General features: G+C 40.8%; 1 protein-coding gene across 1 annotated transcript; it reads right to left on the bottom strand.

Annotated features, from left to right (window-relative positions):
- Positions 1-25,624, bottom strand: pdrg1 (p53 and DNA-damage regulated 1). Its single transcript, XM_043710136.2, has 5 exons — positions 25,490-25,624; positions 12,198-12,273; positions 3,658-3,732; positions 2,012-2,092; positions 1-454 (listed from the first exon to the last, which is right to left on the bottom strand). Exons 1-5 carry the CDS (start codon positions 25,571-25,573, stop codon positions 372-374), a joined length of 399 nt encoding a protein of 132 aa, XP_043566071.2. The 5' UTR covers positions 25,574-25,624; the 3' UTR covers positions 1-371.
- Positions 25,625-27,011: the final 1,387 nt, after the last annotated feature.

Here is a 27,011-nt window from a genome sequence, read left to right as displayed (position 1 = left end):
TCAGCATTTAATTCAGTAATCCAGCAATTTTATTTGTAAAGTACACTGGCCGAGTAGTCAGCTGTGGCAAGTTATTGTAACTGTTCAAGTCCCAGGTAAATTCTGGGAAGAAAGGAGAGGAAGTTGGCCACCAATAGACATGGATAAAATGACACTCTTCTTGAATAATTCAAGGATTAATGATTTCAGATATCATAATCCCACTGAAAGCGATCTGGTAAATCTTGGAACTTGAGCAATGTTGGAAAAAAAATCCCACATCTTTTATGGCCCAAGTTGCAAACATGCTGTCCATGTTTTCCAAAGTAGCTGTTCCTCCAATATATGGAGTTCTGCCCAGTTCTCACCAATTTACAAGTCATAAGCAACTTTCAGCTCTTCAGTGTCTTCTCAATGGCGCTCAATTCTTCTTGGGTTAAAGGGGAAAGATTGAATCCTTTAAGTTCAGGTTTTCCTGGAATACAAGTAGTAAGATAATCAGAATCGTCAGCAACAATTGACATCAGTATCCCCATCACCACAGATATTACAGAGGTACTTAGACATACCTTTTTAGTAAATTGAAAAGTGTGGCACTGGCAAAGCACAGCAGGTTAGGCAGCATCCAAGGAGCAGGAAATTTGACATTTTGGGCACAAGCCCTTCATCAGGAATTCCCAAAACATCGATTCTCCTGTTCCTCGGATGTTACCTGACCTGCTGTGCCTTTCCAGTGCCACACTTTTTGACTCTGATCTCCAGCATCTGCAGTCCTCATTTTCTCCATACCTTTCTAGGACTCAGATATGCGCTATCTTTACCGAGCAAGACCTCAAGTAAGCTCCCAAGCAAGTTATTTGATGTCAGCCATATTTAAAATATACAACTGTTCTAGTAGAGCATCTTTACTAATATAAAGCGTTCCAAGATACTTAACAGGAGTATTATCAAACAAAATTTGACACCTTGCTATATGAAAGCTAATTGGACAAGTGACCAAAACTCTGGTCAAAGACAAAAGTTTTGAAGAAACATCATGGTCATTAATGGTATGGAAGGAAATTGAGGATATGTAAGAGGCCAGAAATGGAGTGGTAAAAATAAAATGTGTTAAAGATTTGAAGAAGATGAAGGATAAAGAGGGGTGAGCCCACAAATGGATTGAAGACAAGGATTAAAATTCGTTTTCTCTTCCTCTCAAAAGGCACATTGGCAGACCAGGTTCTGATGTAAGTAAGCAAGAACAGATCTCCAGAGATTATACTGTGAGTTTACCACACACTTGGGACTGATCAATAGCCTATGATTAAATAGTGGAAAGAACAGAGACAAGAAAGACTAGTCCCAACGGGAAAGAATTAAGACACAGTTATCCCAAGCTGTACAAATGTAAAGAGACTATATAAAAACCCATTTACCAAGTATTCAACTACAGTTAGTAAATAGAAGAAATTGGTTTAGAGGATTTTAAGCGAGGAATAAAAACTCATGACAGTTTAGATACAATAAGCTTTGGACATTCATGCAAATTAAAGTAGGGAAGGATGTAAATTTAAAAGGAGATATCAAGAACTATTACTTTACTTCAGTAATTATTGAAATAATCTGTCTAGCAGAATTTTAGAAACACATCTTGAAAAACAGCTACTTACAACGACATTTAGGGCACCAGAGGGATCAGCTTCAATTGACTATCCTTATATCAAACAGTTTTATTTAAATTTCAGGCATTGTCTGACCTTACAAATGTGTGAGAAATTATATGGAAATGTAGGTGAACTAAGCAACTTTGAACGAAACAGGCCATTGTGGAAAATCTGTTCCTTGCTGAACACCTTCATGCATAAGTGTTAAAAGAGGAGCAACAGGGTTCATTCCCTCTCTGCCGCACAGGACAATATCAATTACAGTGCCCCATCATTCCACAAAATCAATTAGATCAGAAAACAGGGTTGAAATGATCAAAGGCCATAGGCAATTGTAGGTATACATAACACATACACAGAGTTAAAGGAACAGGTTAAAAAGTCACCTTGAGCTTCATTCAAACGATTAACTTTCACTTTCATCTGCTTATAAAGCTTATGTATCTCTTTATCCAATTGTTCTTGATCTGAAATATCAAAGTAATGTTCATGTTAAACCAAGGTAAATACTCATTACCAAATTATCACTTATACAAGTTGATAAAACGTCATTTATTGAGATCCATTATATAGTTCCCTAGTTCCATGTTATTTTTGCTTAGCTCAACCTGTTACAGCCATAAACTATGTGTGCCAACTGATCCACGTAAAGACCTCTTCCCATGTATGTACAGACTTCTCTTGGGTACTTGTGTCGAATCCCTTAAAGGCCTCTATCTGATTGTCTCAACTATTTCACTAATGACCCCAGTACTCTTAACAGGCAGAATTAAGGATTAGAATTTTGTTCTTTTAACCAAAAATTGTTTTTATTTTTTGGGTTTTTTAACATATTATCGAACTAAACTGAAGCTGCTTTCAAGGGTTCTTGATCTCATCTTAGATGGTGGGGCAGAAAATAACGGAGACATAGGAAATAGGAGCCGAAGTAGGCCATTCGGTCCTTTGAGCTTGCTCTGCCTTTCAACATGATCATGATTGATCATCCAACACAACATCCTTTAGCCCCAAGTGCTATATTCAATTCCTTCTTGAAATTATATGCTTTTGCTGCAACTGCTTTTTGTGGCAATGAATTTCGCAGCCTCACTACTCTTTGGGTGAAGAACTTTCTTCATATCTCAGTCCTACATGGTTTACGTGGATCCTTAGACTATAACCTCTGGTCTCCTCTGCCATCAGGAACGTCCTTCCTGCATTAACCCTGTCTAGTCTGTTAGAATTTTATAGGCTTCTAGAAGATCCTCCCTCATTCTTCACAGCACCAGCAAACACAATCCTAACCAATTCAACATCTCTTCAAAATGTCAGTCCCACCGTCCCAGGAATTCAGTCTGATAAACCTTTGCCGCACTCCCTTTATAGTGAAAGCATCCTTCTTCCGATAAGGCACCAAAACTACATGCTGTATTCCAGATGTCGTCTGACCAAGGCCCTGCACAGTTGCAGGAAGATATATCAAACCCTCTCACTATGAAGGCCAACATTTAAGTTGCCTCGTTTGTTGCCTGCTGCACGTGCATGCTTCCTTTCAGCAATTGGTGCAATAAATTGAAAAAGAGTAAAGTGGACATCATATTTATCCACATTATACTTTGTCTTGCAAATGCCCACTCTTCCAAATTGTCCAAATCACACCAACGCATCTTTGTATTCTCCTCATAGTTCACCCAGCTTTGTCTCATCTGCAAACTTGGAGATATTACATCATCAAGTCAGTTAGAGAAAATAAAAAAAGTGAATGTTTGAACCACGTTTCTCAAAAACATAGAAAGAAAATAAAGTACTGAATATCTGTTTCACTAAAATTGATTTAGTAGTAATCCAAACACAAAGACTAATTTAACACATTGAATTTTCTGATGTGAAACTAATTTATCCTTCAATAAGGGCTCAGCTCCTCTTTCTCCCAAAGACGAGGATTTTTTAAACAATGCTGTCAGTTGGTTTAATATTATTTGGACTCCATCATTTAGCATAGTTGCCCCACTCAAACACAAACATGTTAAATAACTTGTACACAAACACATACCTTTCTGGATCATGTCTCTAGTTCTAGAATTGGGGAATTTGATAAACATGTTTCCAAAACAAACCATCACATTACCTGAGACAAAAAAAGAGAGACAGCAGTTAGCAATCTAAGTGGTCTTGAGCTTTGATGACCTAACATGACTAAGTTTCACATGGTCAGAAAGGAGAGATCACATCTGGCGTGAGACACAGCCTGAGTGAGTACATAATTTGGGGAATTTGGAAGCAATATGAGAATTTGAAGCAATGTGGAATTCAGTACAAATAGTAAAAGGTGCGTTTTGTTTGCTTTCTTTTGGCTCAAAGTTAGTAAGATTTTTATTTTAAAAATCAGGATAAATTGAAGATCAGAATCAGGGACCCATTCAAAAGAATGACAGAAATAAACCATAGATTCCATTGGTTGGAGATAGTTACTAATTTGACTATTATAGGTTACTTTCGGATAGAAGGTAAATACAAGAATCGTTTAAACAGGCTACAAACTAAAAGACCAAGACAAATCTTTTAAAAAATAAATTCAGTTGCATGGAGAATTATGGAAAAGGTTAAAGTGGGGGAGGGTTCAGCAGAGGTTATTAAAATTTCCACAACAAGTAACAGGAAAGAGTGTGGAGAAGGTCAAGAATCTAACTTCAGGCACAGCAGATCAGGAAACAACTATGAGAAGTGGGAACAGTCAACACAGTACTGAGGGTGTTGTACTTAACACGTACGCAGTATTGAAAACAAATAGCAAGTAGTGATATAGAGTCAGAAAGCATAGAATCCGTGCGGGAATGTTGAGGACCACAAAGGAAAAGAGACAACCATGATGGGAGTTGTGTCCAGGCCTCCTAACAGTAGTGAGGGTGTGGTAAAGAAAGTAAATCAGGAGATAGAAAAACCATTTAATAAAGGCACTGTTACAATAATATGGAGGACTTCAATAAGAAAGTGGACTGGAAAAGTCAGTCTACAAGAAGGTTTTCTACAGCAGCTTGAGGTATAGCTCACAAGGGAACAGGCAATTCTAGATGTGGTGATGTGTATTGAAGCAGACTTGATTAGGGAGCTTAATGTGCAGGAACATCATAGGGGACAGTGAGCATAATATGATTATAAAATTCACCCTGCAATTTAAGGGGAAGAAGTTAGAATCAAATGTAACAGTATCGTTACTGAATCAGAGAGTCTTACAGCACGGAGACAGGCCCTTTGGCCCAAACTGGTCCATGTCAACCAAAATGTCCATCCATGCTAACCCCATTTCCCTGCACTTGGCCCATATCCTTCTAAACCTTTCCTATCCATGTATTCGTCCAAATACCTTTTAAATGCTCTTAATGTACACGCTTCAAACATTTCTGCTGGTAGCTCATTCCATATGCATACCACCCTCTTGTGTAAAAAAAATTTGCCCCTCAGGTTCCCTTTTATTCTTTAACTTAAACTGATGTCCTCTAGACCTTGATTCCCCCAACCCTGGGAAAAGGGGGAATTGAGTAAAGGTAGCTACAAAAAGACATGAGGGAGGAGCTGGTCCAGAGTTGATTAGAGGATTGGGATGGCTTTAAAAAAAAGAGGATAACTAAGAAAGCAGTAGAGTAGAGAAGATGAAATAGGAAAGTAAACTAGCTAGTAATATAAAAAAAATCATGAGTTTTTTAAAAATATCTAAAAATTGAAAGGGAGACACGAATCGACATTGGGCCATTGGAAAATGAGAAAACAGAAGTAGTGATGGGGAACAAAGAAACGGTGGAGGAACTGAATGATACTTTGCATCAGTTTTCACAGTGAAAAGTATCAGTAGCATACCAGAAACTTCAAGAAAGTTTCGGGGCAGAGGTGAGACTAGTGGCAATCATGAAGGAGAAGGTGCTGGGGGAACTAAAATGTCTGAAGGTAGAAGAATAACCCAGACCAGATGGACTACACATCAGGGTTATGAAGGAGAAACTTGAAGAGATTGTAGATGGATTGGCGGTGATTTTTCAGGAATCACCGGAAACAAGGAAGGTCCTGAGAACTGGAAACTGGCTAATGTAACACCCCTGCTTAAGAGGAGAGGAAGGCAGAAGACAGGAAACTACAGACCAGTTAGCCTGACCTCAGTCATTGGTATGATTTTAGAGTCCATTCTTAAGGTTGAGATTGTGGAATATTTGGAAGTGCATGGTACAATAGTGCTGAGACAGCATGACTTCATATCCACTGGAATTCTTTGAGGTGGAAACGAGCAAGTTAGACAAAGGAGAGCCAGTGGATGTGATCTATTTGGATTGCCAGAAGGCTTTTGACGAGATACCACACAGGAAGCTGCTAAATAAGATGAGAGCCCATGGAATTAGGAGAAAGTAACTGGCAATGGATAGAAGATTGGCTGACTGGCAGAAAGCAGAGAGTGGGGATAACGGGGTCTTTTCATGATGGCAGCTGGTGATGAATGAAATTCTGCAGGGGTCAGTGTTCAGACTACAACTACTCACAATATACATTAATGATCTGGATGAAGCAAATGAGAGCATCGTTGTGAGTTTGCAAATCACACAAAGATAGATGGAGGGACAGGTAGTGTTGAGGGAGCTAGAAGGCTGTAGAAGGACTCTGACAGTCTGGGAGAGTGGGCAAGGAAGTGACAGATGGAATACAAATGTGGGAAAGTGCAAGGTAGGAAGCATAGACTATTATCTAAACGAGAAATGGCTTTGGAAATCTGAAGCACAAAAAGGGATTTGGGAGCCTTATTTTAGGCTTAACCTGCAGTTTCAATTTGTAGTTAGGAGAGCAAACGCAATGTTTGCATTCACTTCAAGAGGGCTTGAATACAAGAGCAGAGAAGTACAGCGGAAGCTGTAAAAGACTCTGGTCAGACCGTATTTGGAATTTTGAGAGCAGTTTTGGCCTGTATCTAAAGAAGGATGTGCTGGCGGTAGAGAGGGTCCAAATGCGGTTTACAGGAATGATCTGGGGATGAAGGGTTTGTCATATAAGGAGAAATTGAGAACTCAATCTGTATTTGTTGGAGTTTTGATGGGATTTGGGGGAGGTGGGGTTGACGGTTGAGGGGGTGTCTCATTGCAACTCACACAATACCCAGAGGCCTGGATAGATTAGATTAGATTAGATTAGAGTACATTACTGTGTAGAAACAGGCCCTTTGGCCCAACAAGTCCACACCGCCCCGCCGAAGCGCAACCCACCCATACCCCTACATTTACCCCTATACCTAACACTACGGGCAATTTAGCATGGCCAATTCACCTGACCTGCACATCTTTGGACTGTGGGAGGAAACCGGAGCACCCGGAGGAAACCCACGCAGACACGGGGAGAACTTGCAAACTCCACACAGTCAGTCGCCTGAGGCGTGAATTGAACCCGGGTCTCTGGCACTGTGAGGCAGCAGTGCTAACCACTGTGCCACCGTGCCGCCCACGGATAGAATGGACATGGAGAGGTTTCATTACTAGGAGGGCCTAGGATCCAAGGACACAGCCTCAGTGAGTGTAGGGACAACACTAAAACTGAAATGAGAAGGAATTTCTTCAGTTGGAGGGCACTGAATTTGTGAAACTCATTGCCGTAGCAGGCTGTGGAGGCCAAGTCATGGAGTGTATTTAACATAAATAGTTAGGTTCTTGATTGGTAAGGGGATCAAGGAGTACAGGAAGAAGGCAGCAACACAGGGTTAAAAAACATATCAGCCATGATTGAATGGTGGAGGAGACTTAATGGGTCAAATTACCTAATTCTCTTTGTATATCTTATGGTCTTATGTAAAACCTGAAGGCAATATTTCTGTACTAAAATGAGAAACAAAAAAGGTAACAATTCCAAACTATAAATACAATATTACAAGAAGCACCTTGATAATTTTCTTGTATTTGATAAATCAGCAAATTCTATCCATGCAATATGTCTCAGTGCTTTAAGTCAGTGGGGAGAAGTTACAGCCAACAAGCTGCTATAGACCATCTAGTGACATCTGCTGGAAATTGCGTATTGTGAACACTGGTCAACAGCATTCACTGCTGAATAGACTGCTACCAGTCCATAGGAATAACCAGAAGATAGCTTCAGAAAAAGAATACCAGCATTTTAAACAAATCTTTAAAGATGCACTTTTTAAAATTTCAGGGGGAAAAAGGAAATCCTGTTACTATTGACAGAGATCCTCACAGAGACCAAGATTCAAGTTCAAATGTGAGTTTGTTAAATGACTAATTAGAACCATAATGAGCATGGGTATTCAGATCTCCTGCTAGATTGAAAAGAAAATAATTCAGAGATTCCGCTCCTGATTAGTATCCAATACCTACAAGGGTCAGTGTTGTATAAGGAGGTTAGTATCTCCTTAGGACTGATTCTGAGAGGAGCTAACCAGAGTTGTAAGTCTCCTATGAGTTCAGAGTTATAGAGGGTTCCTAAACAATTATTTTCATATTAACAGCATGAAGCTAAAGTAGTAATATGCATTTATTCTTAAGTTGAGACTGATGTCTCACAAGAAACAATCATGATGTGGAGATGTTGGAGTAGGACTGGGGTGGACAAGGTCAAAAATCAAATGATTCCAGGTTATGGTTCAACAGGTTTATTTGAAATTGCAAGCTTTCTGAGCTCAGCTCCTTCCTCAGATATGGTCTGACAATCATATATTGTACATATGATATAATTATCTTTTCAGTACTTTGTAATAAACATTGTTGTTTAATCCAGAGTCTACCTTATGCATAAAGCATTATTGGGCCATCCCTCCCATGGTGTAGGTTGATCAGTTAATACTAAAAGATGGATTGGTAGTGACAAACCAACACAAGGTATTCTAAATGTCTAGAAGTTAAATTTAGACCACGCATGCACCACTGGGATACAACATGACAACATGGCCTAATTTATAAGGCATGGGGATCCTAAACTAGGAGTTGTGGGTTCAAGTCTAATCTGGGGTGTTTTTATGGGCAGCACGGTGGCTCAGTGGCTGTCACTGTTGCACCTCAGTGCCAGGGACCTGGGTGTGATTCCAGTCTTCTGGTGACTGTGTGGAGTTTGCATGTTCCGTGTCAGTGTGGGTTTCCTCCCGCAGTTCAAAGATTGGCAGGCTAGGCGGATTGGCCATGCTAAACTATACATAGTGTCCATGGATGTGTAGGCTAGATGGATTAGCCATGGCAAATGCAGGGATATGGGGATAGGGTAGGGTGGTGGATCAGGTTGAGATGCTCTTTGGAGGGTCACTGCAGACTTGGTAGGCCGAATGGCCTCTTTCCACACTGGGAATCTATGATTCTATTACAATAATCTGGATTGCATTTCACCGACTACACCCCTCACACTCATCACCTGGATTAACACTTGAAAGAATCACCACTTGGGTAAAGCAAGGCAAGTGGAGCATACATCAACAGAAAAGCCTTAGAAAACAGTGAACACAATTAGAACAGGTAGGGAAAACGTCAAGGAAAAATGTAATGCAAATTTCAGTAAGAATTGAAGCGATCTCATTAAAGAGGTTTAGAATAAAAAATTTGTGGGTGAAACAAGAAATAAGCAATGGAAACCTTTAAAAAAAGATATTTACGTATCAGCTACATTCTCAGGGGAATTGGAGAAGAATAACCTCCAAAGATAAAATTTCCTGGATGTTTGTCTCATTTGCTCATGGGATGTGAGCAACACTGGCTAAGTCAGCATTCACTACTCATCTTAATAACTTTTGAGAATATGGCGAGGAGCCCCTGCAATCTTTGGGATATACGAACATCCACAGTGCTGTTAGGAAGTAGGTTCCAGGGCAACAGTAAAGGAACTGTAATTTAGTTCTAATCAGTGCTTAGAGTGGATCTTGCAAGTCATGGTTATCTGATCATGCTACCCATGTCCGTCTAGGAGGTCGAGTTCACAAGTTTGCAAATGCTATTGGAGATGACTTGGTGAACTTCAGTGTATGTAGATAGTACACACAGCTATTATTGTGCATCAATGGTGAACAGTAAATATTGAAAATGGTGGATAAAGTGCTGGGCTGCTTTATTCCATGTGGTTTTGAACATCAGTGTTTTTGGATCTGTATTCATCCAGGCAGTATTCCATCACATTCTTGACTTGTACCTTGTAGATATTTTCTATGGATGTGTGAGATCAAGAGCAACAGATCTCTTTTAGGAAACAGAAGGCAAATTACTCCTCAGAATTCAAAGCTTCTGACCTGATCTTGTAGGCAGTCTTAAGGTAGAGGTTGGAAGGCAATAGAAAAAGAGATTGCAGATGAATATGAAAGATATAGTCAAATCCTGGATAAGGTTAATGAGGAACCTAAAAAAGGGATTTTACTGGAGAGCGCAGACTTGGCTGAAATACTAATTGAGAACTCTACATCCATATTCACCAAAGTTGTCAAAATAGTTTTATTAGAGTCATTTGTGGTACATGGTCATCAATGACTGGCCATCATTTATTGCCCATCCTGAGTTGCCCTTGAGAAGGTGGTGGTGAGCGGTTTTCTTGGACCACTGCAGTCCACCTGTTGTGGGTTGACTTACAATGCTGTTAGGGAGGGAATTCCAGAACTCTGACCCAGTCACAATGAAGAAATGGCAATATATTTCCAAATCAGGATTGAGAGTGGCTTGCAGGGATACTTGCAGGTGATTTTATTCTCATGTATCTGTTGTCCTAGTCCTTCTAGATGGAAGTGGTTGTAGGTTTGGAAATGTGTTGGCTATGGGTCCTTGGTGAATTTCTGCAGTGCATCCTGTAGATAATACACACTTGCTACTACTGAACGTTGGTGGTGGAGTAAATGGATGTTTGTGGATGTGGTGCCCATCAAATGGGCTGCTTTGTCCTGGATAGTGTCAAATTTTTTGAATGTTGTTGAAGCTGCGTCCATCGAGATAAGTGGGGAGTATTTCATCACACTCCTCATTTGTGTCTTATAGATGGACAGGCTTTGGGGAGTTACTCCCATCAATATTCTTAACCTTTGTGATCTGCTCTTGTAGCCAAAGTGTTTATGTGGCAAGTCCAATTGAATTTCCAATCAATGATAAATCTAAGGACATTGATAATGTTATGACACAGGGTAAACCCCTCTGCTAATTTAAACCAGCAATACAGAAGAGACTCACCTCGTGCCGTAATCTGTTAAAATTAGAGAGGCAAAGATTTATCCCAGAGGTCACTATTTAAAGTAAAAATTAACAACTTTAAGTCCAACAGAGAATATCAAAACCAACAACTCCTTTTGTTAAACCTATCTTTTAGCTCCCATTCCACAATACTGGTCCAATAAAAAAAATCCTGATTAAGATTTACAAAAAAATTAACTTTCAAAACCAGTCAGCTGTCAAATCTTCTTTCTGTATCTTCCTTTGCAGATTTTCCTCTGTCGTCTTTTCAATGTTCTGCTGCGCAAACGTTTTATAGATAGGTACCTTTCAGAGAGCTGTTCTGCTGGCAGTCTGCACTTCTTGGTGGCTTGGCAGTTCTCCCCCTAACTGTTCAAAATGTCCGGTTTTATACCCCAAAACATCGGATTGTTTCATTGGTTTTAATATTATCAAAATACTAAATTCAAATTTGATTGGATTCTGGCATCTTGGGCATAATTTTAACTGATTGGCTGAATTTGAATTTGTTTTTGTGTTTCACAGCAACATACCTGTGCTATTAGTTTCGACTAAGTGTTACATTGTTACCTTGTTTAGAACATTGTGCGCTATGTCAGGCAGTCCTTGCTAGCTTTTCAACTCTCAAAGGTACAGTACTACCACACATTCAAAACAATAGTGGAAGATTCAGTGAATGTCAAGGGGTGATGGTTAGATTATCTGTTATTGGAGATGGTCATTGCATTTGAGCAAGACTTCTTTAGTGGAAGTGGAGTAGATAAATTGGGACAGGATAATAGTCAAGGGAGAGTCAAAAAAGCACTGGCAGCAAAATGTTTTAAAGGTCATCTGGTGCAGGTAGGATGATTCTAGGTTACTGAGGGAAGTTTAGAACTGGATATTGTGGAAGCTGTGGCCACAAGCTTCCAAACCTTTATTCTGTTGTCCCTACAAGCTTTTTAAGGTCAAGGAGAAAAGCTGATTTCATGAATTTGAATGCACGAAGAGTTTGGATGGAGTAAATAAAGGGAAACTGCTTCCAGCGGAAGAAAAAAATCCACACGAATTGAAAATTTGATAAATAGTTGTAGAGACAAAATAAACTTACAGGGCTCTGGGGAGTAAAACTAACTGGATAGCTCTTCCAAAGAACCACCAAAAGAACAATGGGTTGTATGACCTCCTTTTATGTTGGATCATTTTATGGTTTTTCGAGATGGAGTACCTCCACCTGGTCAAGAAGGTGGCTCACCAACTTCGAGAGATCCAACTAGGAATGCACAATAAATGCTAGCCTTCCCACATTCAGAAATTTAAAAATATAGTTAAATAAGGCTTTCATCATTAAATGATGCTTTCCCACTCTCAAATCTGACAGACAAGCCTCACTACTACCATTCTTTCAGTCTTTAGTTTAGTGAATAGTAAAAGATATTCGTACCAGACTTCTCTGTGTTCTTACATAGGGCCCTCAGTGCTTCACGGTTCTGATTTCTCTTCAAATCAAGGTCAACGATCTGAAAACCACCAGATGAAAATACAGAGGTTCAGGTACAATTCATTTTACCCATGTCCTTTGTACCCCTTGGTACCAATTTCAGAAAGCAAACTGATTTCTTTAACTTGATTACTTAATTGTCCAATTAAGTGTTTGAATATTGTACAAAGTTTGCTATATATGTGCACAAGAAAATATTTCACCGAACTGTAACCGGAATTGCTTAATGAACAAAAGGTCCACACTCCAAATGGTCTATCCTCTGTCATCTTCTTGGTCATACATACAATAAATTTAAGTGTTCACATGTTACAGCAGTCAGTCACTCTCTATTCACAACTATAAACTAGGTTTTATCATACATCAATTTGATCTAAATAGTCTATTTCAGATCCAATTTGAAGATGGCTTAATACCTTAGGTGGACAGGAAGGCATGTGGCCTTCTTTAGTCAAGGTACAAGGTTATATTGAAACTGCATAAAACATTACTTATTCAACATCTTTATATTGCTTACGAGTGGTGTCAGCTTTGTTTCTGTTCTGTGTGCCACTTCAAGGTGGCATTCATAGGATACACTGTCTATGTAGGAAGGGATTGGGTAGGGCAGACAAACTCACTTTGAGGGTAACAGGGTTTTAAATCGCATCTGGAGTAATGACCGAAATATGCATTCCTAAGGGTCTGTAAGACCAGCAGAAATCCCAAAACAACGAAGAAATGCTTGAACTGGAGGAGATCATTAACACTAGATGAATTATGAGCAAGGCATTGGAATACAAGGGTAGCTTTAAAAAAATTGGAAAATAAGGACAGGGAATAAGAAACACTCAACGAGAATGGATCTCACCTGAAAATCAAATGTCTGCACTCAACAAGTGGATCTGAATCAGCTTTAATATCATTGTTTCTTTGGGTGTGGGAATGGGGATAGAACAGCAAAAGAAGGATGATGGTTGGTTTACTTAGGACTTAGAGGACATAGGGGAGACTAGAACAATGGTCAAAGAGAATGAAATCACAGCAAACCCTTGAACAGGGTTAATTCATCAAGGTGGAACAATTTCAGAAGGAGGAAAGGTCACAAATCAGTTCCACACAGAAGTCAAAAGGGGGCAGCATAAAGGAAAGTGTACATCAAAATGCCAGGCGTACTGGCCGGCCTGCCAGAAAGCTTCCTCCTACCAACAAGGAGCACCAAGCAATCTGAATCCAACTTGACAGATGGATCTCTCAGAGTTCTGCTATCTCTGCAGATTATAAATTCACAAGCTAGAAGAGCAGAATTAGGCGATTCGGCCGATAGAGTCTGCTCAGTCATTCAATCATAGCTGATATGCTCCTCACCCTATGTTCCTGCCTTCTCCATATAACCTTTGAACACTTTACAATTAAAATCTGTCTAACTCCTTAAAATTTACTCGCTGTCCCAGCATCCATCACACTTTGGGGTAGTGAATTCCACAGAATCACCTTTGGAAGAAGTAGTTTCCCCTCAACTCTGTTTTAAGTTTGCTACTCCTTATTCTAGGACTACGACCACTCGTCCTAGAATGCCCCACAGATGTCTGCTCCAGATCTATTTTATCCTTATCCATATGGATGGCACAGTGGCTCAGCGGTTAGCACTGCTGTCTCAGCACCAGGGTCTCAGGTTTGATTCCAGCCTCGGGCGACTGTCTGTGTGGAGTTTGCACATTCTCCCAGTGTCTGCGTGGGTTTCCTCCGGGTGCTCCAGTTTTCTTCCACAGTCCAAAGATGTGCAGGTCAGGTGAATTGACCATGCTAAATTACCCATAGTGTTAGGTGCATTAATCAGAGGGAAACTGGGTCTGAGTGGGTTACTCTTTGGGGGGTCGGTGTGGACTGGTTGAGCCAAAGGCCCTGTTTCCACACTGTAGGGAATCTAATCTTTTATTATTTTGAGTCCCTCAATTTGATCTCCCCTCATTGTTCTAAATTCCAGGAGAGTATAGACCTAAATCATTCAATCTCTCTTCATAAGACAAACCTCTCATCTCTGGGATCAATCTGGTGAACCTCCTCTGAATCCAAGGTAGAGGATGGGAAAAATTTCTGGCTGTAACAGTGGTTCCTTTTTTGAGGTATTTTAGGCGTTGGAGGTGATTTCTTCAAATTCCAGGAGCAGCAATTACTGTTTCATATGCTGTTACATTTTTTTTTCCAAAGTTCCAAAACAAAGTTAAAAAAAGTCAAAACAACAGCAGTTTTAAAAGGGAGCAGAACAGACAAAAGAAGCACATGGTGAGTTCAGTGCAGGAGAGACAGAAAGGAACTGACACTACACTGAACCTGCACAGTTAATGCCTTTGCTGTTTGAATTCATGTATCGCTGGACATCGGAGTGTGTCTGGAAAAATCAACAGTGAAATTCACAACAAATCTTGGAGGAACTATTTGGGCCAAGTCACAGCACAGAAACAGATAAGTGAACAGATAACCTGGAGCAGAGTTTTGTAGAAGAATAAGATGGTGTTATTTTCTGGGTCTGTAAATTGTGAAGGAGCAAAACAAAAAAAGGCCTTTAGTAGAGTGATATGCACTTCTTGTCAGATCTGGGAGTTTAATGAGACTTTACAGGTTACTGTGGATTATATCTGCAATAATGCTGTTGGTTGCGAATCCTATCAGATCGAATGGATCAGTTGGAGAGACAGTTAGAGGCAATGAGGAACTTGAAACAGCAACGGTATGTGATGGATGGCAGTTATAGGAAGGGGGAAAAGAAAACAAACAAAAAAAAAAATCGCAGATACAGTCATACAGGTGGGTTAACTCCAGGAAAGGTAAGAGAAGTAGGCAGCTAGTGCAGGGGCCTTCTGTGACTATACCCATTTCAAACAAGTATGCTGTTTTGGAAAATGTAGGGGGTGATGGATTCTCAGGGGAACATAGCATGAACAGCCAATTTCTGGTACTGAGACTGGCTGTAACGTAATGAGAGGTATGTTGGGTTCCAAGAGATCAACTGCGTTAGGGGACTCTCCAGTCCGAGGTACAGACGTTTCTGTGGCCAGCAGCAAAAAATCAGAATGGTGTGTTGCTTCCCTGGTGCCAGGATCAAGGATGTCTCAGAGAGGGTGCAGAATGTTCTCAAGGGGGAGAGGGGCCAGCAGGAGGTCATTGTCCACATTGGAACCAACAACAAAGGAAGGGAAAAGGTTGAGATTCTGAAGAGAGATTACAGAGAGTTAGGCAGAAATTTTAAAAGGAGATCCTCGAGAGTAGTAAGATATGGATTACTCCCAGTTTTATGAGCTAGTGAGGGCAGGAATAGGAGGATATAGCAGATAAATGCATGGCTAAGGAGCTGGTGTATAGGAGAAGGATCCACATTTTTAGATCATTGGAATCTCTTTTGGGGTAGAAGTGACCTGTACAACAAGGACGGATTGCACCTAAATTGGAAGAGGACTAATATACTGGCAGGGAGATTTGCTAGAGCTGCTCGGGAGGATTTAAACTCCTAAGATGAGGGGGGCTGGGACCCAGGGAGATAGTGAGGAAAGAGATCAATCTGAGACTGGTACAGTTGAGAACAGAAGCGAGTCAGTCAGGGCAGGCAGGGACAAGGTAGGATTAATAAATTAAACTGCATTTATTTCAATGAAAGAGGCCTAACAGGGAAGACAGATGAAAACAGAGCATGGTTAGGAACATGGGAATGGGATATCATAGCAATTACAGAAACATGGCTCAGGGATGGCAGGACTGGCAGCTTAATGTTCCAGGATACAAATGCTACAGGAAGGATAGAAAGGGAGGCAAGAGAGGAGGGGCAGTGGCATTTTTGTTAAGGGATAGCATTACAACTGTACTGAGGGAGGATATTCCCGGAAATACATCCAGGGAAGTTATTTGGGTGGAACTGAGAAATAAGAAAGGGATGATCACCTTATTGGGATTGTATTATAGACCCCCTAATAGTCAGAGGGAAATTGAGAAACAAACTTGTAAGGAGATCTCAGCTATCTGTAAAAATAATAGGGTGGTTAAGGTAAGGGATTTTAACTTTCCAAACATAGACTGGGACTGCCATATTATTAAGGGTTTAGATGGACAGGAATTTGTTAAGTGTGTACAAGAAATTTTCTGATGCAGTATGTGGATGTACCTACTAGAGAAGGTGAAAAACTTGACCTACTCTTGGGAAATAAGGCAGGGCGGGTGACTGAGGTGTCAGTGGGGGAGCACTTTGGGGCCAGCTACCATAATTCTATTAGATTTAAAATAATGATGGAAAAGGATAGACCAGATCTAAAAGTTGAAGTTCTAAATTGGAGAAAAGCCAATTTTGACGGCATTAGGCAAAAACTTCCAAAAATTGATTGAGGACAGATGTTCGCAGGTAAAAGGACAGCTGGAAAATGGGAAGCCTTCAGATACGAGATAACGAGAATCCAGAGAAAGTATATTCCTGTGAAAGGAAAGGCTGGTAGGTATAGGGAATGCTGGATGACTAAAGAAATTGAGCCCTTTCCTGAAGAAGGACTCATGCCCGAAACATCGATTCTCCTGCTCCTTGGATGCTGCCTGACCTGCTGCGCTTTTCCAACAACACATTTTCAGCTCTGATCTCCAGCATCTGCAGTCCTCACTTTTTTCTTAAAGAAATTGAGGGTTTGGTTAAGAAAAAGAAGGAAGTATATGTCAGGTATAGATAGGATCGATCGAGTGAATCCTTAGAAGAGTATAAAGGAAGTAGGAGTATACTTAAGAGGGAAATCAGGAGGGCAAAAAAGGGACATGAGATAACTTTGGCAAATAGAATTAAGGAGAATCCAAAGGGTTTTTATAAATACATTAAAGACAAAAGGGTAACTAGGGAGAGAATAGGGCCCCTCAAAGATCAGCAAGGCTGCCTTTGTGAGGACCCGCAGAAAAGGGGGAGATACTAAATGAGTATTTTTCATCAGTATTTACTGTGGAAAAGGACGTGGAAGATACAGAATGTAGAAAAATAGATGGTGACATCTTGAAAAATGTTCAGATTACAGAGGAGGAAGTCTTGAAATGCATAAAGGTGGATAAATCCCCAGAACCTGATCAGGTGTACCCTAGAACTCTGTGGAATGCTAGGGAAGTGATTGCTGGACTTCTTGCGGAGATATTTGTATCATCGATAGTCACAGGTGAGGTGCCGGAAGACTGGAGGTTGGCTAACGTGGTGCCACTGTTTAAGAAGGGTGGTAAGGACAAGTCAGGGAACTATAGACCAGTGAGCCTGAGGGACAGGATGTATATGTATTTGGAAAGGCAAGGACTGATTAGGAATAGTCAACATGGCTTTCTGTGTGGGAAATCATGTCTCACAAACTTGATTGAGTTTTTTTGAAGAGGTAACAAAGAGGATTGATGAGGGCAGAGCGTTAGATGTGATTTATATCGACTTTAATAAGGCATTCGACATGGTTCCCCATGAGAGACTGGTTAGCAAGGTTACTCACGGAATACAGGGAGAACTAGCCATTTGGATACAGAACTGGCTCAAAGGTAGAAGACAGAGGGTGGTGGTGGAGGGTTGTTTTTCAGTCTGGAGGCCTATGACCAGTGTAGTGCCATAAGGATCGGTGCTGGGTCCACTACTTTTCGTCATTTACAAAAATGATTTGGATGTGAGCATAACAGGTATAGTTAGTAAATTTGCAGATGACACCAAAATTTTAGGTGTAGTAGACAGCAAAGAAGGTTACCTCAGATTACAACAGGATCTTGATCAGATGGGCCAATGGGTTGAGAAGTGGCAGATGGAGTTTAATTCAGATAAATGAGAGGTGCTGCATTTTGGGAAAGCAAATCTTAGCAGGACTTATACACTTAATGGTAAGGTCCCAGGGTGTGCTGCTGAACAAAGAGACCTTGGAGTACAGGGTCACAGCTCCTTGGAAGTGGAGTCACAGGTAGATAGGATAGTGAAGAAGGCATTTGGTATGTTTTCCTTTATTGGTCAGAGTATTGAGTACAGGAGTTGGGAGGTATGTTGCAGCTGTACACGACATTGGTTAGGCCACTGTTTGAATATTGTGTGCAATTCTGGTCTCCTTCCTATCGGAAAGATGTTGTGAAACTTGAAAGGGTTCAGAAAAGATTTACCAGGATGTTGCCAGGGTTGGAGGATTTGAGCTATAGGGAGAGGCTGAACAGGCTGGGGCTGTTCTCCTTGGAGCGTCGGAGGCTGAGGGGTGACCTTATAGAGGTTTACAAAATTATGAAGGGCATGGATAGGATAAATAGACAAAGTTTTTTCCCTGGGGTGGGGGGAGTCCAGAACTAGCGGGCATAGGTTTAGGGTGAGAGGGGAAAGATGTAAAAGAGATCTAAGGGGTAACTTTTTCATGCAGAGGGTGGTACGTGTATGGAATGAGCTGCCAGAGGAAGTGGTGGAGGCTGGTACTATGGCAACATTTAAAAGGCATTTGGATAGGTATATGAATAGGAAGGGTTTGCAGGGATATGGGCCGGGTGCTGGCTGGTTGGACTATATTGGGTTGGGATATCTGGTCGGCATGGACGGGTTGGACCGAAGGGTCCATTTCTGTGCTGTACACCTCTATGACTCTATGAACTACCTCCAATGCCATTACATATTTCCTCAAATAAGGGGACCAAAACTGCAGAATACTCCAGGTGTGGTCTCACCAGTGCCTTGCAATGTTGCAAAAATCCTTCCTTACCTATATATTTTATTCCTTTAGCTATAAAAACAACATCCTCTTTGTTTTCTTTATTATTTGCTGTACCTGCCTGCTAGTTTTCTGTGACTCATGAACAAGAACACCCCAATCCCTCTGCACCGGAGCACCCTGAAGTCTCTCCCCATTTAGATAATAGGTCACCTTCACATTTTTCCAACCAAAATGCATGACCTCACACTTACCCACGTTAAACTTCATCTACCACATTTTGGCACACTCTCCGAACCTGTATATATCCATGTGTAAGGTTATTTCCTCATTGCAATTTACAAACGTGCCTATTTTATGTGTCATTGGCTGTCAGAGCAAACTTGGCTATAAAGCCTTCTATCCCTGTATCCAAGTTGTTAATGTAGATCGTAAATAGATGGGGCCCAAAGACCGAAGCCTATGGTATCCCACTAGTTACTTCTTGCCATCCAGAAAAAATAAACATTTATCCTGACTGTCTTCTGTCCATCAACCAGTCACTGGTCCAAGCTCATAAATTACCCCTAATCTTATATGATCCAACATTGTGAATTTGTGTAGCACCTTATCAAATGCCTTCCAGAAGACCAGATATACTAAATCTCAGGATCCGCATTATCCACTTTGCTTAAGTGCTCAATCATCGTTTTCAGCTCTGGTGAGAAGCTGGACAACATAATCTGTAAATAATGTGTGGCTCAGAGATCTAATGTGCAAATAACTACTAACTATATTTGAAATGGAAATTAAGGCTTAGCATGAAGGAATCCATTTATAACCCTTGAAATCAAAGCTTTATTGAAGAAACATTTATCAGGTTTTTCTCCTAAAATATAACTCGAACTAAATGTATTTGCAATTTCTTTAGATTATCTATAGTCTCCATAGTGTTTACACAATAACAAATATTAATATAATACCTTCACGGTAATAAGATGTCCCAAATCTCACCAGAGGCATTATGAAACAAATGTCACATTGGAAGATATTAGGGAAAATGACCAGATGTTTGAGAGGATTTAAAAGGAGGAAAATAAGGTAGAGAGGCATAGGAGGAAACTGAAAGCACAATAACCAAAGTGGAGCTATTAAAATTTAGAATGCTCAAGGAGGTCAGAATGAGAACAATGCAGATATCTCATAGGATTATATGGCTGGAAAAGATTCAAAGTTAAGGAGGAGTGAGGCCAAAGAAGGATTTATAGACAGTAGACAATAGGTACAGGAGTAGGCCATTCTGCCCTTCGAGCCTGCACCACCATTCAATATGAACATGGCTGATCATCCTTAATCAGTATCCTGTTCTTTCCTTATCTCCATAACCCTCGATTCCACTATCCTTGAGAGCTCTAGCCAACTCTTTCTTAAATGAATCCAGAGACTGGGCCTCCACTGCCCTCTGGGGCAGAGTATTCCACACACCTACCACTCTCTGGGTGAAGAAGTTTCTCCTCATCTCTGTCCTAAAAGGTCTACCCCGTATTTTTAAGCTGTGTCCTCTGGTTCGGCACTCACCCATCAGCGGAAACATGTTTCCTGCCTCCAGAGTCTCCAATCCTTTAATAATCTTATATGTCTCAATCAGATCCCCTCTCAGTCTTCTAAACTCAAGGATATACATGCCCAGTCGTTCCAGTCTTTCAGTGTAAGGTAATCCTGCCATTCCAGGAATTGACCTCGTGAACCTACGCTGCATTCCCTCAATAGCCAGAATGTCTTTCCTCAAATTTGGAGACCAGAACTGCACACAGTACTCCAGGTGTGGTCTCACCAGGGCCCTGTACAGTTGCAGAAGAACCTCTTTGCTTCTATACTCAATCCCTCTTGTTATGAAGGCCAGCATGCTATTAGCCTTCTTCACTACCTGCTGTACCTGCATGCTTACCTTCATTAACTGGTGTACAAGAACATCCAGATCTTTCTGTACTGCCCCTTTACCTAAATTGATTCCATTTAGGTAGTAATCTGCCTTCCTGTTCTTGCCACCAAAGTGGATAACCATACATTTATCCACATTAAACTGCATCTGCATGCATCTGACCACTCACCTAACTTGTCCAGGTCACCCTGTAATCTCCTAACATCCTCATCACATTTCACCCTGCCACCAAGCTTAGTATCATCAGCAAATTTGCTAATGTTATTACTAATACTATCTTCTATATCATTAACATCTATTGTAAAAAGCTGCGGTCCCAGTACTGATCCCTGCGGTACCCCACTGGTCACTGCCTGCCATTCCGAAATGGAGCCGTTTATCACTACTCTTTGTTTCCCATCAGCCAACCAACTTTCAATCCAAGTTAGGACTTTGCCCACAATACCATGCATCCTAATTTTGCTCACTAACCTCCTATGTGGGACTTTATCAAAAGCTTTCTGAAAGTCCAGGTACACTACATCTACTGGATCTCCCTTGTCCATCTTCAGAGTTACATCCTCAAAATATTCCAGAAGATTAGTCAAGCATGATTTTCCCTTCATAAATCCATACTGACTCTGACCTATCCTGTTACTACTATCCAGATGTGTCATAATTTCATCCTTTATAATAGACTCCAGCATCTTTCCCACCACTGAGGTCAGACTAACTGGTCTACAATTTCCTGCTTTCTCTCTCCCACCTTTCTTAAAAAGTGGTACAACATTAGCCACCCTCCAATCCGCAAGAACTGATCTTGAATCTATCGAACTCTAGAAAATAATCACCAACACATCCACGATTTCTCGAGCCACCTCCTTCAGTACCCTAGGATGTAGACCATCAGGCCCCAGGGACTTATCAACCTTCAGACCCAACAGTCTCTCCAACACCAATTCCTGGCAAATATAAATTCCCTTCAGTTCAGGTCTTTCAGCCACTGTTATCTCAGGGAGATTGTTTGTGTCTTCCCCAGTGAACACAGATCTGAAGTACCAATTCAATTCTTCTGCCATTTCTTTGTTCCCCGTAATATATTCCCCTGTTTCTGTCTTCAAGGGCCCAATTTTAGTCTTAACCATTTTTTTGCCTTTCACATACCTAAAAAAAGCTTTTCCTATCCTCCTTTATATTATTGGCCAGTTTACCTTCGTACCTGATTTTTTCTCTGCGTATTTCCTTCTTAGTAATCCTCTGTTGTTCTTTAAAAGCTTCCCAGTCCTCTGTTTTCCCACTTATAATCGAGGATGGATTTTTTTTTTGTGAAAAAAAAAGAGGAAATGCTTAACAAAGAAGCAATGCTGTTCAGTAAGCTCAGGGATGATGGGCGAATGGTGATAGTTAGATATCTGCAATGGAATTTTCCGTGACCTCAAGTTTACCAGAATATGGGAGGCTGACCAGGATGAGGATTTCAACAGCAGATGAGCTAAGATAGGAATGAAATTATTGAGGTGGAAATAGACAGCCTTAATGATGAAATAGGTGTGTGGTTGAATACTCATATATGGCCAAATCAATTAAACAGTCCTGTTCATTTGAAGGCAACAGGGACAGCTATGGGTATCACATCAAAGGAGCAGTTTATGGAAAGAACCAAAACCAATGATTTCAGTCTTTGCAGTATTTAATTGGGAAAAAATTTCAAGCAAGCATTCTGATAATTTAGCTGCAGCCTAAGCTTGAAAGAGATTGAAATGGAGGAAAGATTGACAATATATGTACATGTGAAAGCTGATGTGTTTTTGGATGATGTCATGAGGCCAAGTATGTAAATGAATAATAGGAGAAACTGAAGGACAGATCAAGCAGATTTGTCTTGGTGATGACAGATTTGAAAGACTGGACGTCAAGGGAGAAAACTGTAAACAATCTTAGCTAACATGGGTAAGGAAGAAGGTGCAACAGTTCAGTTGGAATTGTTCAAGAAGTTAGTCTCATGGACAAGTTGAGCTTGGAGAGGCCATGATGGGAGACAGGAGAAAAACTGGGAAGGAAGCAAATTCAGGGCTTGAGAATAGGCTGCATATGTTGCAGTTTTTCCCAAAAGAGAAAAAAGTGGCAGAGGCAGGTAATCAAATGATCTCAATCTTAATGTTGAAAAATCCATAAATTTGTCACAGTCATTGCAGTTGAAAGCTAAGGAAACAGTTTACAGTAGAGAAAAGTAGCTGGGAGTTATCTATTAGCTCCAAGATTACCCTGGAGTAAGCAGCTTTCTGAAAACAGCAGAATGAGATATCTGGTCCAGCTCAATCTAGTGGTAAATGACTCAACAAGGTTTCAGCCATAGTACTCATGCCTCAGACCATAAGGTGCAGCAACCTACTGAGTCTGGTCCACCATTTGATCATGGCTGATACGTTTCTCAACTCATTCTCCTGCTTTCTCTCTATAACTCTTGATCCCCTTACCAATCAAGAACTAATCTTAAATACACTCCATGATTTGGCCATCACAGCTTTTTGCAGCAATGAGTTCCACAGATTAATAAACCTTGACTGCAGAAATTCCTCCTCATTTCAGTTATAAAGAGTTGTCCCTTTAATCTGAGATTGTGGCCTCAAATTCTAGTCTGTTCTTACTAGTGGAAACATCTTCTCCACATCCACTCTATCCAGACTTCTCAGCATCCTCTAAGTTTCAGTGAGTTCCACCCTTCATCCTTCTAAACTCCATTAAGTTCAGAGCAGTGTCCTCAACCACACCTCATAATAACAAGCCCTTCATCCCTGGGATCACTCTCAGAAACTTCCTCCGGACACTTCCGATGTCAGCACATGCTTCCTTAGCTAAGCGGCCCAAAACTGTTCACAATATTGCAAATATGGTCCGACTATGGCCTTATACAGCCTCAACAATGCATCTCTGCTCTTCTGGAAGTAGACAGACTTGCAACTACAATCACGAGCCCCTCATTTAGGGAAGAGTAGAAATTAATCAAGGCTCTTCCTGTTATCCAATGCATTATGCTTTTCTGATGAGAAATATTTCTCAAAGTCCAGTTAATGGCCCTTTTATGCTGATACCTCCATTAGTGTAATAACCTAGAGAAACGGTGCATCTTTGATTTGTCTTAATTATTTCTTTTGTGTATTTTCTATTGTATATTTTTAAATTTGTAATTAAAATGGCATCAGAGTATGGAAAATTAAACACTTTTCATTATTTCCCTAAATACAAGTAATAATAAATTAGTATATACTATACTAAATGCTAGCATTGCATTAGCCTTCCTAACTGCAAATTGAACCTGCATGATAACCTTCAGAGAATCTTGAACTTGGACTCCTAAGTCCCTTTGCACTTCAGATTAGGAAACAGAGATGAGAGCTGTGCCAAGCATGTGGCCAGGATTAGACAGAGTAATGATTTTAATGGGGCCAAGGGCACAAAAGCTAGAGATGAAGGGGGTGACTGAAGCATTACGGTGACCAGACAGGCAGAGGTAGATGTTCAGGGATTTAAGAGTTAATTTAATTGTGAGGATCCCTTTCCCCATGGCAAGATACACATAGGTTCTTTTTTCCTGTGATTCGTACACACTTGATGCAACTGCAGTATGCTAATTTCTGTGAACAACCGAAATTTATTAAGCACAGTACAATACAAGCTTTCTGGAAAAACCCTTTAATGCATTTCGCAAGGCTTGCGAAACCATGTCAAATGATCTCTCTGAACAAAAGAATAGTTCTTCCTTTATACAAAATCTTTACATCATAGTCAGTAATGCCCACAAGACAACCCCACAGTTACATACCATTCAAGACACAATGCAGTGACATCATTTCCAGAAACAATATAACATAAATCATCCCTTAATGGTCAAATCTGTTGTGAACCATTTTTCAAATGTAGCGAGTAGTCAAAATTCCAACTGAAGTTTTCTACTGGTTTCTGCATAGGGGATGATAATGTAAATTCACTCTGAATAACTTGGAAATGGCCATGTAAATGGCTCATTCCTGAAGAAGTGCTCATGCCTGAAATGTCAATTCTCCTGCTCCTTGGATGCTGCCTGACCTGCTGCACTTTTCCAGCAACACATTTTCAGCTCTGATCCCCAGCATCTGCAGTCCTCACATTCTCCTAAATGGCTCTGAATGGCAAGGGATGGCAATATAAATTCCTTACATTCTACCTGTAAGACAGAGACATCCCAGCCCAGCCTGAACATCCAATTTCCTGCAGGTCAGCAGAGCAAATTGAACCTTTAATATATCATTAGGCTAGATAGAACAGCAAAGGTATTTCGACCACATTATGACAGCTGGCTTTTGAAGTAATGAATAATAAGTGGTTCGTAGAGTTTACAGCACAAGCCATTACTCGGTCTATTACTCCAATAACTCCCAAGGCAGTTGGTACTGAATAGAGCAATGTCACGCTGGTACAAGTCGAAGCTGCTGTCTGGAATTTGAAGACAACAATGCTCGGAGATTTCTGACCCTGCAGCTGACCCGGTCTATATCTATCCTGGGTAGGCTGACATTGAACACAAACACATTTGGAGACGGCCCTGTGCCCAGTAGGGGACACTTGGTCCAGCAGTAAGCGCAGTATGGGCACGGGCATCAAGGGCCTAGGATCCAAATCAGCCTAACCCGAAACGCAATCCAGCAGTGTACCTGCTGTTTATCGGCCAACAAACTCTCCGCCAGCTCTTCCACTTCAGTCAGGTACTTCATCAACAGCTCCGGCTTCCGCGCCATCTTCAGCCTGAACCAACTTCCAACCGTCTCCGTCTGGGCTGTCAATCAACATCCCTCCTCCTGTTTCATTGGCCTGTTTTGCCCGGATATCCCGGTAGTGATTGGCGAATATGTTGCCAATCAACGGTATCCCCGCCTGCAGTTGTGACGATTACTCAACCGCGCAGCATCCTGGGAGTTGTAGTCCTTTCTGGACCATTCCTCCCAAATGATCCAGTCCAGCATTTATGTTCTACAGGAGCCGTCCTGTCTGTACTTTTCTCTCTTTCTACCCTATGTGTTTCTCTGGCTTCACCTTCGTCAAGGTTATAGGCGGAGGTGTGGGAAGTGGAGGAGAACTTCAACTACAATATATGGCGGCACGTTCCTCGTTTTAGCCACTCAATGGATGAAAGAGTTACTCCTGAAATCTTTGTTTTATTTAAACACGAGAATACTGAAAAAACTGATTGTCTATGGAGATGGAAAGCGTTAACGCTTCAAGTCCGGTACTGGAGGGTTTGAATTATGAGAGGATGGATATGCTGGGATTTTTTTTCCCCGTGGAGTATAAGGCTGGGGGGTGACCTTATAGAGGTTAATCAAATTGTGAGAGGCATAGGTTAGGTGAATAGCTAAGGACTTTTCTTCAAGGTAGGGGAGTCCAAAACTAGAGGTGTGGAAGGGTTAAAGGTGAGAGGCAAAAGATTTAAAAAGGACCTGAGGGACAACTTTTCCTCACAAAAAAATAGTGCATTTATGGAAACAGCTGCCAGGGAAAGTGGTAGAGGTATGCAGAATTACAAAATTCAAAAATTATTTGGATGGTACATGGATAGGAAAGTTTTTTTCAGAGGAATATGGGCCAAATACATGCAAATTGGACTATTTCAGTTTAGGAAACCTGGTCAACATGGACGAATTGGGCCAAAGGATCTGTTTCTGTGCTGTATGACTACTCTTATTCGATTATTTACATGCTGCTGCATAACATCCGAAAAGGTGTTATCTTATACTTATCAAGGTTCAGTATGGATTTCAAATAACTTTTCCAACTTTTCAAACTATACCTCTTGAAATAAAGCCTGATGTTTGAATTTCTTATTTTATTGCCTTGCTGACCATGGCACAACTTTAGCAATTTGTGTATTTGTACCTTAAGTAACCTACCCAGACTGGCGCCTTCAAAGTCATAACTGATCTCCCAATTCATCCTACCAAGCATTGGTAGGAGTGCATCTGAATTACGTGTGACTTTTTGGTCGCACTTAAGAAAAGTTATCATTATATTAGAAGCAATTCTGATAAAGTCCACTCAACTCAGACCTGGAATGAGGCTATTATCATATGAGGAGAAGTTGAGCTGTGTAGGTAGCATCCATTGGACTTTAGAAGAATGGGAGGTAATAATATAGATATGTAAGATCCTAAGGGAATTTGACAGGGTGGATTCTGAAAA

Source organism: Chiloscyllium plagiosum, unplaced genomic scaffold (assembly GCF_037043375.1).
Source record: "Chiloscyllium plagiosum isolate Xiang-an unplaced genomic scaffold, Cpla_swu_hap1 HiC_scaffold_15, whole genome shotgun sequence".
Taxonomy (NCBI): domain Eukaryota; kingdom Metazoa; phylum Chordata; class Chondrichthyes; order Orectolobiformes; family Hemiscylliidae; genus Chiloscyllium; species Chiloscyllium plagiosum.
The sequence above is the reverse complement of the archived record's forward strand: the minus strand, read 5'-3'. Positions and strand labels throughout refer to the sequence as shown.

Bases quoted from the DNA above. Each gene is read 5' to 3' on its own strand.
- pdrg1 (XM_043710136.2), bottom strand. From the start codon at position 25,573: ATGGCGCGGAAGCCGGAGCTGTTGATGAAGTACCTGACTGAAGTGGAA. The intron at 3,733-12,197 runs GTACGAATATCT...TTTTTGTCTCAG, and splicing joins TAAGAACACAGAGAAGTCTG to GTAATGTGATGGTTTGTTTT. The intron at 2,093-3,657 runs GTATGTGTTTGT...TTGATATTTCAG, and splicing joins TAGAGACATGATCCAGAAAG to ATCAAGAACAATTGGATAAA.